Here is an 18,991-nt window from a genome sequence, read left to right as displayed (position 1 = left end):
AAAAATGGTTGCTTCAGCAGGTTCAGAGTCAGGTTCAGAACCAGCAAAGACAGGAAAAAACGGAAACATTCATACTAAAATGTAAATCACAGCCGATAAGATAAAAATATGAAAGTATGATCCTTTATAAGGCGTTTCTTCATACTGTCTGAAGATTACCCCTGTAAGTGAGAAAATTCTCTGGAAACCCTGTGTTTAAAACTGGAGGTAGATCCAAACCAGCAGTTACTCTAAGCTCCAATTGGCCTGCAATATCATTTGAACCACGGATGTCAGGAGCGCAGCAATGGCAGGTTGGATGTCACGTCATGTTTGAGTGATAAATAGATGAGGATTCTTCATTTAGCATGGCATTTGTCGTGAATGCACCTATCTATGCACTTTCTCTCTCTATTCATGCACTACCTATGCATTTTTCTTGTAACTTGCACAACATTCATTGCAATGATATACTTACTATTTATTGTCTTTTTTAGTTACCTATCTGGTTTCATTGTGGACTGCGAATTAAGGATTAAATTGTACAGGGAAACATGTCTTCGGACCGAACATATGTGACTTTGAATCTTTGAATGGATCTATAATGACAGTGAAGCAACTGTTAACTGGAATTGATTGTATTTGTGTGTGTGTGTACATTTCCATGTTGGGTCCCATCTGAGGTTATTTTAATTATGAACCGTTCATTCTTTTTTAGCATTGCGTGTCATTGAAGTTGCCTGTTAGACCTTCTCTGCAGCAATCTTCTTCTTCCTCGGCGTTGGAGAATAACAATGAAACCCTGAGGAAAACAAAAAGGATTTTAACATGAATGTAACTGATCATTACTTATGGGATTCCACAAGGTTTTGTGCTTGGACCTTCAGTGTTCAACTTTGTGTGTGTGTGTGTGTGAACATTAGCCATTATACGGTGACGCTAATTGTCATATCAAAATTTCTTATTTGTGATTTAGACTCATTCATGACACAGAGGACCAAAATTAGAAAAAAAAAAATGGGGTTCATGCATGGAATAACAACTGTCGTTCAACTTACCAGTAGAAATACTGGGCGTTCCCGAATTTGTTATGAACTTCTGTTTATGTTTTGCCACGTGACAGCAGCTGCGCCATGTGGTCTAGACTGACCAATGAGGTGGGGACATCTTACCTGTCCTTGAACCGGAAGTGTTTCTTAAGCCGGAGCTGTATCACGGTGTCGTAGCGTCGGACCCGGGGAGAATGGGTGGGCTACTAGTTCCTTGGAGGGGCGTTAAAACCCCGAATAGCATCCCGTTCCACCAACCTTTCATAATTGGTCTGCCTGGAGGTACCGTCAACTGAGACCTTTAACGGTTACTTCCGTCTTGGTTTGGTAAACATCGGCATCCGCGCAGCCGGTTCATGGTTTGGCCGTTAACAATCGAGTCTCTCTCTCGACTCATTTCGGCATCTGCACGCATCCTCAGGTGGGTCCGGGCCTTCTGAATCCTTCAATTTGACCATTTTAAAATCATCTTCAATGAAAAAAGAATGCTAATGCCCCCGTTTTCCCACTCCGATGTACGTCTTCCGGTTTCGTTCCGCTTCTTCTTCGTGGTCTGCTGACAGCATTCATCCCGGATCGACGCTCTGCTGCCATCCTGTAGAGAAAGACGGTATTACCCACTCCATCACAGTGTGTATATTTATGCTGATCTTTTCAAGTCTTTATTTATATACCTTCCAGTATCACATTTTCCCGTCACAAGATGCTTATCAACTTCGTGTTACTGATATATACATGTATCTTTTTACCGATCATAACTCAGCTGACGAACTATTTTGAAATCTTTTTTAAGCAGTTGACAAAACCAAATAGCTGTTTTACAGTTTTCGAAGGCCTCCGGTCAAGAGCAACTGTTATTTTAATGTGGGAATTGTACTCATTATTTTTATTTATTTTTATATTTTTGTTTTGTGCTCATGCAACAACTTGAATGTTCGGACAGAGCTGGAGACCTACATTTTATTTGGTATTCAGAAAAGCCTTGGGTTTCTTTTGGCTTATTGCAGTCTTTCAAAAAGCTGATAAATGTGTTAAACTGCTTTGTTTGTTACATCAGATTTATTCTGAACAAAAACCTAATTTTGAGTTGATCTTCAGATGTTTGATGGTTCTACCTGCACGGTATTTAATAGCAAAAGGCTTTGAAAGACAACCAGATTCTTCAAGAACATTGTGGATAACAGGAATAGCATTGCTTATTCTTTATTAGTTTCAGGTATTTATTTTTGTTGTGTGATTTCTGTACAATATATCTTTTAAAAGTGGATAGTGTTTATTTCTGTTGCAGTGTGCTGCGGTTATTGTATTTCTGTGCTGCTCGAAAAAAAACGGGGAGTATTCAAAAGGTTCTGTCACAGTACCCTCTTGAACACACACCCAGCAGGCAATCTAGATATTCTACTAACAACAATAGCAAAACTCATATATGAGTTATTTTCCAAAGAAATATTCCAACTTGTCCATGAGCAGTATAAAGCATAAAGCAGTGGAAAAATGGTGAAGAAAAATGGTGACAGGGAGGCAATAAAAGGACATTTGTGTGAAAACACTTTCAGCAACATCAGTGTTGTAATCAGGAAAGGGGTATTCAATGTGAATGAATTAAATGGAAATGTAAAAATAGAACGTATAAACAGGAAGACCCAACAAAACATCTATTCAAAACATGGTGCTTCACTGTCTGATCACTCAACACAAAAATATTGACTTTTAGCTTCATGATTAGCCCAATAAATGTAATATGTTATGTATCACAAAATAGTGGGTGCCCCATTTACACTCAGCTTCATCAGCAAGCTGCCTGCATGTATGAACTCCTATCTTCCAGAAATTATAACGGCCACTGGATAATGTTCTCGTTTTTGCAATGAAAGAATCTATACTTGGTACATATTTGAGCTGTTTTCATTTAGGGCTCATTTCCAAAATTTCCACAATTTCCAAATGTGCATGATGTGGCGTTACAAAATGTGCATAATGTAGCGTTATGAAATCTACCATCTTAACTGGAAGGTTGCAATGACTCACGTTTCTGCTGTAAATGCGTACAACGTATAATCAGAATCAGAATTATCTTTATCGACCATGTCAGACATACAAGGAAATAGGCTTCAGTTGACAGTTACAACCCGTCCTGATAAGGGGGCCAAACAGAAACTGGAAAATACCATTTTACACAGACCATGACATAAAGCGAAGAGTTCAACATCTGGTCAAGTAAATAAATAATAATCGACAATAGTAATATTGACAATAATAACAATAATAGTGCTGGAAGTAAAATTAGAATTCCTTAGATATTTTGTTATATGCTGTATGTTTGTCAAATTAAAAACAATATAATAGAATAAATACAGTCACCTTCCTAAAATGATAACCGGAGTTATTTTTCGAATAAAAAATACATTCCTTTGCCTAAATCAAGTCCATATGGCCAATCAGCATGGCTCAGTTTTTTTGTGTCTTCTGAGGGCAAATTCTTTCCTGGCGTCCTGAGGAAAGACACAAGAAGTTAAGTAAAATACACTTTGATAATTCTTGTGTTGCAAACTATATGCTTTTAGAATTGAAAATTAAATAAATAAATGAATATATTGCCCAAGTCATTTTTTTATTAATAATGAAGAAAGAAACAACAACGTATATTTTTGCATAAATCAACTCCTTATTCAACATATGGACCATTTTTTTGTGTTATATGAAAACAATTGACTTAAGAAATTATTTTCTGAAGGCAACGTAATAAAATAAATGATTAAAATTGCACATAATTCCGATCTTTTTTCTTTTCCACATAATAGAAGTGTGTGTATCTGCATTTCAAACAGATTAGTAAGTTTTCAGCGTCTCTGATTCATCTGGTAAAACTATGACCTGTTTGTTTGCTGAATAAGAAGTGGAATTCGACCCCAAACAGGAAAGAGTGTTTCCAGTAGAGAGTGCCAGAGAGCTGAATGATGTTGTCTTTAAACTGTGTCGACATGTTTGTAGTTTTCTTTTCAATCCGTATAAATACACATATATTGAAAACAGAAAACCGACGAGAATTACTTAAAGTGTAAAATTCGATTTGGATATTTTGGATATCTTTTGTGTGGTTTTCGTTATCTACATTTAAGATTAATTGTTTGATTTTATTCTTTTTGCGATACAAGAACTCTAATTTCTGAGAGTTGACAGATGAATTGGATGCTGTTGAAACGGCAGGGGATCGACATGCGCAAAAACAGGACATGTTTACTTGCGAGATTTAATTTAAAATCAGTATTTTGATAAATGATTACTGGAATCTTTGATGGGGGGGCAGGCTGCGTTTTAAACGAAGCTGTCAAACAGTTATTCTGGCATGAGGTGACTTCAGCGGCTCCACCCACCAAACACAGATTGTCCAAGAAAGATGCAAGAAAAGAGTGAGAGTCTGATTGAAAACTACAAACTTGTAGATTTAACCTACATTTGTTTATTAATTCATGATATTCGTCAGAAAGAAGATTTCCACTCTGATGTAATTGAAACACTCATTTTAGTTTCAAGAAACTTCATCTGTATTCAGTTACCTCAAAATGCAGGACTCTTTGTACATCATGTGGTTATTACCTAGCTGCGTGCAGGTCAGTTGTGTGTTGTCAGCCACTTTGTTATCAATAATATCTCCCATGGTGATATTTTAGTAGATATTCACCGTTCAAGGTGATTCTTGACAATCGTTGGATGCAGATGTGATCTTGCCAATATTCCAGCTGGATGCATTGCTTGTTTACATCCAAGGCAATACATTTGTATATGTTTATATTCTTATTTCGTATCGTCATGGTGTACAGAACTGCCTTTTCTATCAAGTCAATTTGCAGTGTTGTCTTGTAGCATTTAGTCTTGTATAAATTGGTATATATATCAGTATGGCTACCTGTTTGCACTGAAAGGAGAAGGTCTACGATCTTGTTGTACATTCAGTATAACGACAATAAAGGGTATTCTTATTCACATTCTCATTTTCTTCTTATTCATTTGCTTCAGGGCAAGACAGTACACGCTGTGGATGTTTGTGTGAGAGTGACAATACTCTTTGAAGACAATCACATGCAAAATAAATGGATATATTGTAGCATTTTAGTCAGGGAAACACGCAGGTGGCGGTAAAACGCCTGATTAATGAGCAATAGCTGTTTGTCACAGCCAGACCATACATGCCTGCAATACAACTAACTGTCCCGCTCAATTCCAGGTAAAAAAAAACAAACAAAACAGAATTAATTGCAACCTAAACCACACCCACATAATTCCCAGGAATCCAAAAATCACACTTGAAACAAGCATCAACATAAACCCCAACATTCATGACTGGCTACATGATATATATCTATATATATCTATATATAGATATATATGTATACACACACACACAGACACATATATGTATGTGTATGTATGTACCCCCTTCTTTCCTTTATGCTATTTAGGTGTTGTGGGAATTGTTAATTTGATGTTGCCATTCCACACAGTTTTGACTTACCTTTTTAGGTTTATAGAAAAATTTACTTTATTTTTAGCAAATGGGTGAAATCGTCGGGATGCAATAGAAGGTATTCTTCCCTGTGACGTATTTTAAATAAATATCAGAGTGAGCGCTCTATACTGCTCCCGCAGCAGACTCTGTTCCGGAAATACTAAATCACACATCCGCCCATAGCTGTGGCACGATTGGCCAGTGCTGACGTCAATCACTTGATGACCACTGCGCTGATTGGTCGATTCGCGTTCCCCCGCCGGCGCCGCCGGAGCAGAGAAGGGGCGAGGAGGAGGAGGAGAGAGAGGACGGCGTTGCCCCGGGAGGACGCCGCCGCTGCTGCCGCCGCATTCAAGAGCCCCTAAGTAGTATCCGCTGCAGCTTCCCCCCTTTTTTTAAAATCATGACTTCAAGAACGTGGCGTACCTGAGCGCATTTTTTTTATTTTTTTTTCCCTGAACCCGGACATTAACGACCCCCTCCCCGCCTCCTGCAACCAACTTCAGATTCTGAATTGATCCAGTGCCTGGACCGTGCGGCAAGGAGGGAGAGAGGATCGGGATCCGTTTGACTGGTCACCCCCCCTCCCCGTCCTCCCGCCCCCTCCATCCGAAGTGTGAAAAGCCGGGTTCTGCGGCGAGGCATCTCTCCGGGTCAGCTCTCCGCCCCCCCTCCTCCCTGCTCCCATTCCCCCACTCCCGCTGCCGCTCTTTACATGTAATTGGATTTTCCATCATTTCCAGCAGCAACGGCGGCGGTGGCGGTAGCTGCGGTCGATCACGCCAGGGGATCCCTCCCTCTTTGGAGCTTCAGGTTTTTTCTCTAAAAAAATATTTATATATATATATAAAAAAAATTTTTTTAAAACAAAACAGAAAGATGGGACTCCCCGCCCTGGAGTTCAGCGACTGCTACCTGGACAGCCCGCACTTCCGGGAGAGGCTGAAGTCCCACGAATTGGAGCTGGACAAGACCAACAAGTTCATCAAGGAGCTGATCAAGGACGGCAAGGCGCTCATCCTGGCTCTCAAAAGTAAGTCGGGCGTGTGCGTGTGCGTGTGTATGTTTGTGTGTGTGTTTGGAGGGGTTGTCGTGCGCGTGATCGAAGAACAAACCACAAAACTATATATACTCAAATAAAAACAAAGGGACGAATCGATATTGGTTTCATGTCGCGGAGGTTATGGGAGTAAGTTGATCATCCGTGTGTGTGTGTGTGTGTGTGTGTGTGTGTGTGTGTGTGTGTCTATGCACCGTGAGTGTCGTCGTTTCGCCACCTTACAGTGCAAGACATGTTGTTTTTGCAAAACCGAACCTTCATTTCCAATACACTCCCATGTGCACACCTAGTAAACATACCTTTAGACCAAGTGGTGCTTTTGTCCGATTTTTCCCAACGGTCCTTGAATGCACCCACGGTGTTCCATGGTTTCATGCTAGAAAACATTTTTAAATGTTTTTATTTTTGTGTCACTTTTTTTTAATCTATCTATCTATCTATCTATCTATCTATCTATCTATCTATCTATCTATCTATCTATCTATCTATCTATCTATCTATCTATCTATCTATCTATCTATCTATCTATCTATCTATCTATCTATCTATCTATCTATCCAATAGTCTAGTGCTGTATTCATTTTCATTGGTATATTATATTAGACTGTCAGGAAAACCTAGTAAACTATGTTATTTCAATGTCTTTACATGATGACTACAGCTTTCGCCAACAAAATTGTTGCAGGGAAAGAAACTAGGCGTCATGAAATTGTTGAAAAGCGCGAGCATGCTATAGAACAGCGTATTGACCAATGGTATTTGATGAATTATCGATGGCTGCTATCCAGCAAACGGTCCAGCCGTTATGTCAGTGTCACCAAGTACTATCTAATGCACTTATCAAATCCATTTTGTCTGTCAAATGATTAGATTTTCTTATTATTATTATCAATATAATATGATGTAATACAATATATAGGCATCACAGTGGCGCAGTGGTTCGGCCTCACAGCACGAAGGACCCTGGTTTGAATCTGACAAGGGGACCTTCCTGTGTGGAGTTTGCATGTTCTCCCTGTGTCTGCGTGGGTTTCCTCTGGGTTCTCCAGTTTCCTTCCACAGTCCAAAAACACGCAGCAGGTTAATTGAAAAAAAAATGGGAAAATTGCTCCAAATGAGTGAGTGAATGGTTGTCTGTCTTTGTATGTGGCCCCGCGATTGACTGGCGACCAGTCCAGGGTGTACCCCGCATCTCGCCCGATGACAGCTGGGATAGTTTCCAGCATCCCCCATGACCCTCAGTGCACGATAAGCGGCAAAAGATGGATGGATGAAAGGATGGATAACAAGATCATAACAAGATCTTAGAATGCAAACAAATTTCCGGTATTTCTCTGGGGATATATAACACCACGGTTGACATGTTATTGCCGTAATTTTTTGAAATATACATCCTGTCCAATAGTCAAATAAAATGTGCAGAAAGAAGGAAGGTTAAAAAAAAACAAAACATATAGCTTTTATCATCTCTTTGCACGTCGCTGTATTGTTGCCCGATTTTTAGAGTAAGCTTCAAGTGCGACTTGAACCGACTGAACTTAAAAAAAGAAACATTGTGGGAATGCAACATGTGAGCAACAATATTGCATTTTCACATTTGTTCCTGTTGAGCGAACTTCTCCTAATTTGGACTTTTGTGTTCGACATCTTTGGCCGGATGCCTTTCCACTGGGTGCCTGGTTTGCGGTTCCACCTCACATGAATTAGAGTGAATGGTTATATGTCTCTATATGATATGTGAATGAATGGGTGAATGGTTGTATGTCTCTATATGATGTGTGAATGAATGGGTGAATGGTTGTATGTCTCTATATGATATGTGAATGAATGGGTGAATGGTTGTATGTCTCTATATGATGTGTGAATGAATGGTCGTGTGACTGGGTGACTGAGTGCAGTACATGATAAGATATAGATAATGAATGAAAGTTACATTATTATCCCCTTCAACCGTGCAAAATGTTTTATATTCTCATTTTTATGGGTTTTTATTCACAATAGCTGAATGACATATCGACAATCCCCCCCCCAGGCTTTCAACCTGAACTTTCCACGCTGCGTCATCAGCTTTACCTTTAAATAACAAAACAACACACAAAAAAAAAAACAAAACACAACAAAACTAACAGGCCCTCCTGTGTGTTGCCACAAAGCTCTGTCAGCTGATGGTCAGCAATAAAGACGCATCTGTTTTTGTCCATTGGTCAGATCTGGAAATCAAACAGAATGAAGTAGGGACGAGAGAAAGGGAGAGAGAGATTTTCCTGTCCTATTCTGCTCTCTCCGGGTACATCAGCAAATTTCCCACCGGTTAATCTTTTTATACCGGTATTACATAGTAGTAAAGGCTTTTGCTGGTTTGTTACACGAGAGTCAGCAGTTACGACACATCGCTCTTGTGCACCCTGGATGCTGCGTAGGATTTCCGCAGTGCTTTTCGGCGGTTTCGCATGTTTTCTTTTCTTATGTGCTGATAGGCACGTAGTGCTTTCGCATTGGGCAGAGAACAGCGGCGGTTTTCATCCTGCGCCTTTTTTTTTTTTTTCCTTTTTTTTTTTTTGTTTTTTTCCAAATTCCACAGTGAAAGAAAAGAGAATTGAAACTTGTTGAAGGTTCATTTCAATTCAAATGGAAACTGGCATCATTTATGAGATGGTCATGAGAAGTGAAAAACTTCTCATGATTTAGCCCAAGAAACAAGTTGAAATCCAATGAAATCCAATTAGCGCTATTTGCTAATTGGCTAACAGAGAAGGCTAGTGTCAGAGCAGTAGATTTACGTTGTTTGTTTCCACCAATCATATCACTTCTCTGTTCCGTGTGCATTTTTTCCCCAGATATAAATTATTTTTTTATACTGTGTACCACAAGGGAGCATAATAAGTCAGTCAGTCATTCATTTATTCATTATCTATACCGTTTATCCTGGACTCAGGGTCACCAGGGTTGCTGGATTCTGTCACTGCTGTTATTGGGTGGGAGACGCATTACCTAAAGACCAACAAGCATTCACTCTCACTCCTGCATCATGAGGAGACAAACAACCATTTGCTCATTCATGTCATTTAGAGGCATACAACTGTTCACTCACCCATTGTCATGTCATAGAGGCAAACAACCATTCACTCTCTCATTAAGACGTTAGAAACATATAACCATTCACCATCTTGTTTCTGCAGCATGTAGAGATAAATAAGCTTTCACTCATTCCCGTGTCACGTAGAGACAGATAACCATTCACGCTCTCATTTTGTTATTCAAGTGTGTCAAAAAGAGACCAACAACCATTCACTCATTCATTCAGGGGTTACATTGAGGCAAACAACCATTCAATCTCTCGTTCATAGAGACAAACAACTATTCAGTCATTCACAAGTCATATGAAGACGTGGGCAATTTCTGGATCTCCAATGAGCCGTGATTTTGGCCTGTGGGAGAACATGCAAACCCCACACAGACACACAGAAAGCCCCCCCCCCCTTCTGTTGGAATTGAACCAGAAACCATCTCGCTTGGAGGCAGAAGCTCTAACTCTGTCCAACAAGTCCAACAGAAATCTGGGCCTTTGGATTCACAACCAAATTCAAACATCTCTGTTTTTTTTTTTTTTTTTTTTTTTTTATTGCTTCACGCACCATTTACTGTATATTCTCAGATCTGGGATGTTTTTCTTCTTTTTTTTTTATTATTTTAAAGAAAAACTGAATTTGGCGAAGTGGATTCTAAGCGCTCCTTTCGACAAAACGTTTTTACGGCTACATCTCGTTTGGCAGACGGGAGTAAGAACGCGGGAGGTTTGAAGTAGCGCTACCGTAACACTGCCAACGTGCGCAGTAAATCCTTCAAAATGCAGGAGTACATCTGGGTCTTAAACCAGCCAAAAAAAAAAAAAAGCCTGTCACTCATTACTACAACTGCTCACCTGTGGGAGGTCGACGTGCCTTCTCGCAAATGACCATCAATCCTGTGTTCCCCATCACTAGGCGCGGGTTGGGGGGGACATTGGTCCAAAAACCTCGTTCCTGTGTGGTCCTCGTACCTCCGACCGACCATTTATGTAACTCCTGTTTCTCTATCTCCCGTTCTGTCATGAAATTAACGTGGGCAGTATTTGTTTGTGCGGGTTTTCTGTTGAGGCGGCGGATCTGTTGTATCAATTCCCACCTGGATTTTTGGGTGTTGTTCCTTTAAGAAGTACATCAAGCAAGGCAAAGTTATGGAGGCTAAGTATGGAGCTTTAAAAGATATGATTAATGAGATGTTTAAAGGTACTGACTCAGTAGTATTTCCCTACAAATCTTGTCCTTGACACTTGGCTGTTTTTTTTAACATTTTTTTTACATAAGATTCCCGTTAATTGAGGCCCCCTCATAGTTTTCCTGGTTCCCGACAGGCGAACTATGTCTGTAAAGGCTTGCTTCCCTGCTGTCTGAAGTCCCAGTACTTTCAGGAAGTAGATTTCATATTATATAAAAATCACAAAACAATTGTAGCCTCCCATGTTTTTAATGCGGAAAAAAAAAATTCAGAGGTCAATGATGTGCGTGGCCTTCAGCCTCGACCGTTTGGGTATATTGCTAATACCAGTAGTGCTAACAGGCTAACAGTTTATGCGATAAAGCGGAAATGATACAATGCTAACTTTATAAAAATAAATAACAAGGGACTAAAGCAGCAAATCAAGCCACGGAATACTGGGTCACTGAAAATTTACTAAATTAATATATATATATATATATATATATATATATACACATATTTTGCCTTTTTTGTGTTATTTTAGTCCCCATATACAAGTGTGTATGTGTATGTATACAGTATATATCTAAACACACACACACACACACATATGTATTTGTTGTTCAGTACTGATGCATTAGGGTCTCTCACACAACCACACACACACAAACACACACACAAGCTCAGACCACGCCATAACTAATTCTCAATTATGGCTGATGCAGAGGGTGAACCCTCTTTCCTCCTGTTTGGAGTTCGAGGGAATAACAAGGGAATGGGCCAGGGGGCGAAAAAAAGAGGGAGAGGTTATATGTAGTGGAGGAAGAGTGATTTTCGCAATTGCCAACATGACCTTATTTTTATTTTATTTTTTTATCCATCTTTATGGGATCATGGAGGAGGGAGAGATAGAGAGCATTACCTTGAACACAATATGGCACGGGATCAAAAAGGAGGTCTTCTGTGTGTTGTTGGTTTGGATTTTGGGCTGCGCAGATGTGTGTGTGTGTGTGTGTGTGTTTGTGTGTGTGTGTGTGTGTGTGTGTGTGTGTGTGTGTGTATGCGTGTATGCGTGGGGGGTTGGGGGTCTTCCTCACGCTGTGACGTACCATGCAGCAGAATGAAATTAGGGCACAACTCATCCCCTGCCTTGGTACTATTGTTGCCTTGTTATTGCAAGGATACACACACCCCATAGACACACACACACACACACACACACACAGACACATGCATTGAACAATGTGCGTGCGCATGCTCACACACTTGTCTATTGTATATTTTATTGGGTGATGGTGAACGTCTTATTGAGCTGTCGTTTTTCAAGTTTATTTTGTTGTTCCCCAGGGACTCATTGCAGTGCTACAAAGCACTCCATTATTGCATTGTGTAGTGAAATGATAGAATGTGTGTGTGTGTCTGGAGCTTTTACGTGATACAGCGCACTGCATTTGTTAATTAGGGTTGTTTTTTTGTTTTCATCTGGCGAACGACCGAAGGGAAAGACTTGCATAATTGAAAAGCGGTCCTCGCTTCATATGATTGCAATAATAGCGATAACAATGTTATCAACGATAATGACATGTATTGTCTAGTAATTACAAGACGCCCAAAGGGGGTTGAAATAAGAGTTTTGACAGATAATATCCAGAATCGATTTCAGTCGAGGGAGTCAAACTTCGGTCGCCAAACGTGATCCGCGACTGCAAAGTGTAACTTGGCAGGTATCTGGTAACTGGAACTCTTTTTAGGGGTGAGCATAGTTTTTGCACACATTATTTCCCTTCGCAACTCTGTACTTGTATATCATAAAAAGCGCTTGGAGCGGAGCAGGAAAAAAAAGGAGGGCAAGTCCACCCGGAGGAATGTGCTTTAAATTTTCTTGGTGAGGGTTACCTGATCGCCGCCACTCGGTCGTAAAAGAGACAGCTGGACTTTTGGCGCTATTTAAAGAAAAAAAAAGCAGCTTTTACGGCGTAGAGTTATAGTCCAAATTAGATTATTTGACTTTTTTACAAGTTCTCAGTGGTTGGTGAAATACTGTACCTGAAACCCCCGACCTTGACCTTCCTGGATGGCAAAGGAACAGTGGATACCATTTTTAAACATTATATTTAATATTTCTATGAAAGTACTACATTTTGATGGATTGTAAGAATTAAATACTTCTCTTTGTTTTTTTCTTTTTTTTGCCTTTTTTGGTTTCTTTTCACACTAGTGATATTTTATCGTAGGCCATGTGGGGGCTGTCGTTCTATGTGTTTACAGTTACGAATGTGATCCCATGAGGCACGACAAAATAAATAATTGTTATCATATTATTAATTGCAGTCAATATTCGAGCCTGGGTGTTTTAGCGAGGGCCAATTCTTATTTACCTGGACATTTTTGGCATTTTTGGCAAGTTTACACTCTCTGGTTACATTTTTGTCATTTTTCTGTACTCTAATTATGTTCTCTCTTACATTTTCCTGTGTCCTGGTTCTGTTTCTTGATTTATATGTGTAACTTCAGGGTTAATTCCAGGTTTCCATGACTTCTAGGCAATAATCGTGCCGTATTGCGTCGAAAATTGCCTCTTGCCGGTTGAAAGGAATGGATCTCCATGGGTGTAAGGACTATATAAGGGAAACCTATATATGGGAAACCATTAACATTGAATATATGGATGTTATGAGTACTATCAAACTCAGAAAAGAAAAAATAATAATAAAAAGACTCTTGCAGCTTTGCTCATATGCAAACTCCTCAACCCTGTCTTTCCAAGTTGTAAAAATGAAAATCCTGTATCTCACATATTTTATACAGTTATGTAAATATGTAAGTGACTGGCGTTGCACAAGCACAGTGGAGTACTCACTGAGCAGAAACATCACAAATATGTTAGCTTAACCACACCTTATATATGCATAGCAGCAGTGAGGATGTGAAAAGATTAAAAAAAATAAAATCAAAAGTCAGATTTGCTAGCAAAATGGCACAACAGTGGAACACACCAAGATAATAACCTCTGCTCTGGGTTGTCGTACAATGCTTAGCTCAGCAACCTCTCAGCATCTGTATATTATTATATTACATGTTATTACATGTTATTACAATGTAACATCGACTTAATTTCCGGTTCAGTTTTAACTCAACAGTAATCAATAACTCATATTCATGCAAATGCAAGGTTTTTTAATGTTTTTCTTAATTATTTGAGGAGCACCAAATTGGTACATCAAAAAGCAACACAGGACTTTTTTTTTACAAATGTACACAACAGATATACGTTACATTACAAAGAAACACTTACTGAATTACTTGTATCGTTTAAACTTTACCAGTAATCTCAATTATGTTTGCATGCAAATTTCTAGGTATTTTTATTTATTTATTTTTTTCAATCATTTGAGAAAGTCCACATTGGCACATCACAAAGCAACACAGATCCTGTACTTTTATTACAAATGTACACAATAGCTATATATTATTACAGTGCAACGCCTTCTTAATCACTGGTATAATTTCTTCTTCTTTTCCTTTTGGCTTTTCCCTTCAAGGGTTGCCATAGTGAATCAACCTTCTCCATCTAACCCTATTCTCTGTATCCTCCTTCCACACACCAACTACCTTCATATCCTCTCTCACTACATCCATAAATCTTCTCTTTGGTCTTCCAGCATCCGTCTACCAATACATTGACTATTCCTCCTCTGTACACGACCCAAACATCTCAGTCTGGCTTCTCCAAAACATCTAACATGCACTAATATACTCATTCCTGATCCTATCCATCCAAGAAGAGCCTCTATATCTTCATCTCAGCGACCTCCAGCTCTGCCTCCTGTCTTTTCGTCATTGTAACTGTTTCTAGTCCATACAGCATCACTACGTCTCACCACTGTCTTGTACATATTTCCTTTCATTCTGACTGATAGTCTTCTATCGCATAGTATTCCTGACACTTTTCTCCACCCATTCCAACCTGCTTGAACCTGTCTCTTCACCTCAATCACTGGTGTTGTTTGCTTTGCAAACAATCATTATTACAAATCATTGCGAATGCTGTTGTTTTTTAAATGTCTGTATTTATCTATTAATTATTTTGATTTTATTATTCCGGGAACCCCCATTTGGCACACCAGTAAGTAACGTGGGACTTGTACTCTGTACACAGTACATAGTAGGTAGGCAATAATGCTTCTTAATTTTTGGTGCATTTTGAATTCTGCCAATAATCATTTTTGCATATGAATTCAAATATTGAGGTGTTTTTGATTTTAAACACCTAACACCTACCTCATTACTGTTATTGATTAAACTTTACCAATTTCATTAGAATGGAAATATTGGCCCTATTTTTTTTTCAATTTTTTTATTCTCGATTTGAGCAATTCCCAATTGGCAAAACAGAAAGTAACATGGAAAAAAGTTTTTCTTGCACACAAAGCGATCTTGTGTTTCGTTACTCATGGCTCTCAGAGGAAGTCAGCGAGTCTGGACGTGTTCCGCTTGAGCTGCACGTCAACCTTCTCGTGAAAGGAAAAATAAAGGATGAAAGAAGGTGCAAATGGGGGTAAAGGTTTCAAAGTCAAATACAAACAAAGAAGAGAGGGTGATCATTGAATTCTTTCATTAGACATGCTATATCATGCTACCATAAACAACTGTTTGCACCATCACCCTTAAATAACATTTCCTATTAGATTTCACATTAAATCCATATATTTTACAATTTTCTTAACATGTTATTCTCTATGTAATTGTTAGTATTTTTTTTTTTCAAAAGTTGCTAATTTTTTAGCTCACTCTCTTGTGTGTAACGTGAGCACTGCTTTCTTTTTTCTTACTAGATAAGTGGGTTATCTGTCCCGTCTGTCTATCTGTCCGTCTGTCCGTTCACCCATCCATCCATCCATCCATCCATCCATCCATCCATCCATCCATCCATCCATCCATCCATCCATCCATCCATCCCTCCGTTTATCCCTGTATCTATACATCCATCTACCTTAAAGCTCAGTGTGCTGTAGGTGTATGAATAAGTCCTGGTCCTTCCATTGTGTCCAGTGGCAGTGAGGAGACAGTTGACCTTCCCAAACAATTGTTTTACTTTCTTCGTCCTCTCACTTCCCCTTCCTTTTTCCTCTCAGCTGTGGTTGAGATTTTATAAACATATTAATGCATCCTCTTAAACTTTGTTTTTCTCACCGCCCTGTCCTTACACACTTCCCTTTTCGTCAGTATGACATCGGAATGCCACTGCTTCCCTCCTTCCCAGGATCTGCTCATTTCTGAATACCCGGTCTGTGAGGGTGTACAAATCAAGAAATGAAAATAAAATCTGTGTTTGTTAACAATTTTTTTAACAAAGTGAAAATGAGGAATTATTACAGAGTTGTAACTATGTAATGACCGGTAGCTTGCCTCAATCATCTCATGAGACAAACATGATTTTCTATCAGTGCCTTGCTTTACACCCTTAGTATGTTGTTTATTAAAAGTTCTTACTTTCTTTTTTTCTGTATACGTTTTATTATCTAAATTTCAGTGAAACAAACACACAAAGTTTCGGATAGTTCTTTTTTTTCTGATGAAAGTTTATCGTGTGAGGAGGGGTTCTGTAATCGATACAGTCCAAAAATTTGCCACGAATTGTTCAAGTCCTAATGATTAGCAATAACTCATACAGCCTTCAGTTCAGACTATTCAATAGAATTATCAAGACATTTTTGGAAAAAAAATAAAATTTGGAGAATATTTTTTTGGACCATTTTCATCGCTTCTAAAGTATCTGAAAGCCTGTTTGAATGTCTTGCAAATGCAGTCCGTCAACACCTCCATCCAGCTTCTTTCCCCAGAAGAGGCCATTTTTCCAAGTCCTTGCGGTTTCTTTCTTCAGAATAAACAGAATACTTTGGCACATCTTATCGCAGCGGGCTGTTATCGGGATACCTCGAAGCTTTTTACCTGGTGATGTCCTACTTAACCCAAAGTTAAACTCTTATTAACTTGATATGACACAAAGCGTCGGGTTCGTCTTTGAAATTCGGTGAGGAAAACAGAAAATAAAAACCTGAATAGGCAAAAATCATGAGTGAACTGATGACAAGCCAAACATATAATATGATATATAATATAACCGCCTCCCTCTGCATGGAAAACCAAGTCGTCGCGCAAACACGTGGGAATGATTGACTTCGCTTATATTTTCTCTCGCTGGGTTTTGAACCGGCGGCCTCCTCGACAGATCTCACTATTGAGTCCGTGTGCACGAGTGACAAGAGATAAAGCACGTGTGCGGATCGTCTCCACCTCCGCCGAGGCCAATCTAAACAAACCGCAGCCCGCTGGCATGGAGAGCGAAGGAGCGCGTTTGTGTGAGTGTGTGTGTGTGTGTGTGTGAGTGTTTTTTTTGTCCCGCCTGCTCCAAAAATAAACCCCACTAAGAATATTTAATCTCCGCGTTGACGCTCTCTCCCGCGCCATTTTTGCCCTATCAGACTCACACACATTTGATGCACACACACACACACACATGCATACACACACACATACATGACCTAATTTGTATGTGTGTGTGTGTGTGTGTGTGTGGGTGGGTGTCCTGGGGTTGAGTGGGGTAATCTGCTCGGGAAGCCAGAGGGCTGGGGTAGGATGATGATGTCTGGAGATTATTCATGAAGTCTCTATTTATCCCACATTTGAGTGTGATTTCACACTCAATCTTGGTTGATTGCAAATTTTCATATATTATATATTTTTGTATTATTTCTGTATATCTGGTCAACATCACGATCTATTCTTGAGAATACAGATCATTCTTGCATTATCTTATATTCCATTATCTTATATTTTTATACTGGCTATTTTAACCAGTTTATGGAAATGTCATGAAAATGAAAGTGAAAGTACATTTTCTCTTATTTTCTGGTCCAGTCCATTTTAAACATTTTTTTTCACGGTCAAAATCTTGACTTTGTCTTTGTTCCAATGGTGCATTTTTTTCCCTGTCACCCTTTCACTACATTATCTCAATTTTCACCAGAAAAACTAGATTTAATTATTTAGTTCAAATCAAAATTTCTTTGTCATGATGATAGTTTTTCCATGCTAGAAATTAGATGAATATTTTCTTGGATGGATACCATCCATTTTTAAACATTGTTACACAGAACGCAGTGGATTTTCAACAGAAGTGGAATTTTCTGAAGACAGTTCATCTATTTTTTAAATTTCATTGCAAGATTTCTTCTCCACATTTTGGCCTTGTTGTTTTTTTTTTTTGAGATGTCCGATACAAACAGCACATTTTACCCGCCTGTTTCTCATTGGCATGACAGATGATTTGCCTCATCCCAAAATAAACAAAATTATACATAGGGTTTTTGCAGGGAGAACATTCTCTGCTCTTACGTCGAACCCTTATGTAACTTCACTTAACAAAAAAGAGCGCTTACAAAATTCTTTTTTTTCCTTTTTGAAGAGGAAAATTGGAGCACCTGCCAAGCAATTGCTCCGAATTGAATACGGGAAGCTGAGTTTGATGGGTGTCCAGAAAAAGAAAATAAAAATTCCTTGATAAATCTAACAGTTCTCTTTGAACAATAATAAGAAGATTCTGACATTTTCTATCCGTCTATCTATTTATCTGTCTGTCTCTTGAGCTCTGTTGATCCTTTTTATTCTTTATGCACTGTTAAAAAAGAAGAAAGAAACCTGCCATCAATAAACACCTTAGAGGTAAATGGTAAAATAATGAATAAATAATGGTGGAAGCATCCATGTGTCACAGGTGATAATAAAAAATAAATAATTGAAAAGGGAAAATCTCTCGAATGGAAAATCCCATGGCCGGTCGGTCTGTAAAAGCTGCCGAAGATTCATGTGGTAATAAAAGGAAAAGTCTGTGGTCCCGAGCTAAAACAGCGAAAACCACAACAATGTAAAACCCATTAGTGTGCTGTGTGCTGCCGGTCCCAGCGGACCATCACATGTTGGACTTTGTATCCTTTCAGGCCCTCGCAGGTATTTCACTTCCTTTTCACTTCCAGTTCTTCATTCTTCTCAACCAGACTCATCACGCTAACATGGCAAATGAAAAGGAATTATACTGTGAACATATGAATGAGAGGGGGAATGGTTGTTTGTCGATATCCATCCGTCCGTCTGTCC

General features: G+C 39.1%; 1 protein-coding gene and 1 long non-coding RNA gene across 2 annotated transcripts in view; both read left to right on the top strand.

The window, feature by feature from the left end:
- Nucleotides 1–1,315: 1,315 nt before the first annotated feature.
- Nucleotides 1,316–5,013, top strand: LOC147216895 (uncharacterized). The gene is made up of 2 exons (XR_015109084.1): nt 1,316–1,449; nt 1,592–5,013. It is a non-coding gene; the product is annotated as an uncharacterized LOC147216895 (long non-coding RNA).
- Nucleotides 5,014–6,060: 1,047 nt separating this feature from the next.
- Nucleotides 6,061–18,991, top strand: part of LOC147216894 (rho GTPase-activating protein 26-like) — an 80,866-nt gene continuing 67,935 nt past the window's right edge. Inside the window, exon 1 of the mRNA XM_086176755.1 lies at nt 6,061–6,568. Within this exon, the coding sequence (XP_086032881.1) occupies nt 6,415–6,568 (154 nt within the window). The 5' untranslated portion in view covers nt 6,061–6,414. The remainder of the gene's footprint in view (nt 6,569–18,991) is intronic.

This window comes from Fistularia commersonii, chromosome 29, assembly GCF_037954325.1.
Source record: "Fistularia commersonii isolate RoL2024-O1a breed Wild chromosome 29, RoL_Fcom_v1.0, whole genome shotgun sequence".
NCBI classification, from domain to species: domain Eukaryota; kingdom Metazoa; phylum Chordata; class Actinopteri; order Syngnathiformes; family Fistulariidae; genus Fistularia; species Fistularia commersonii.
This window is presented reverse-complemented; position numbering and strand designations above follow the sequence as displayed.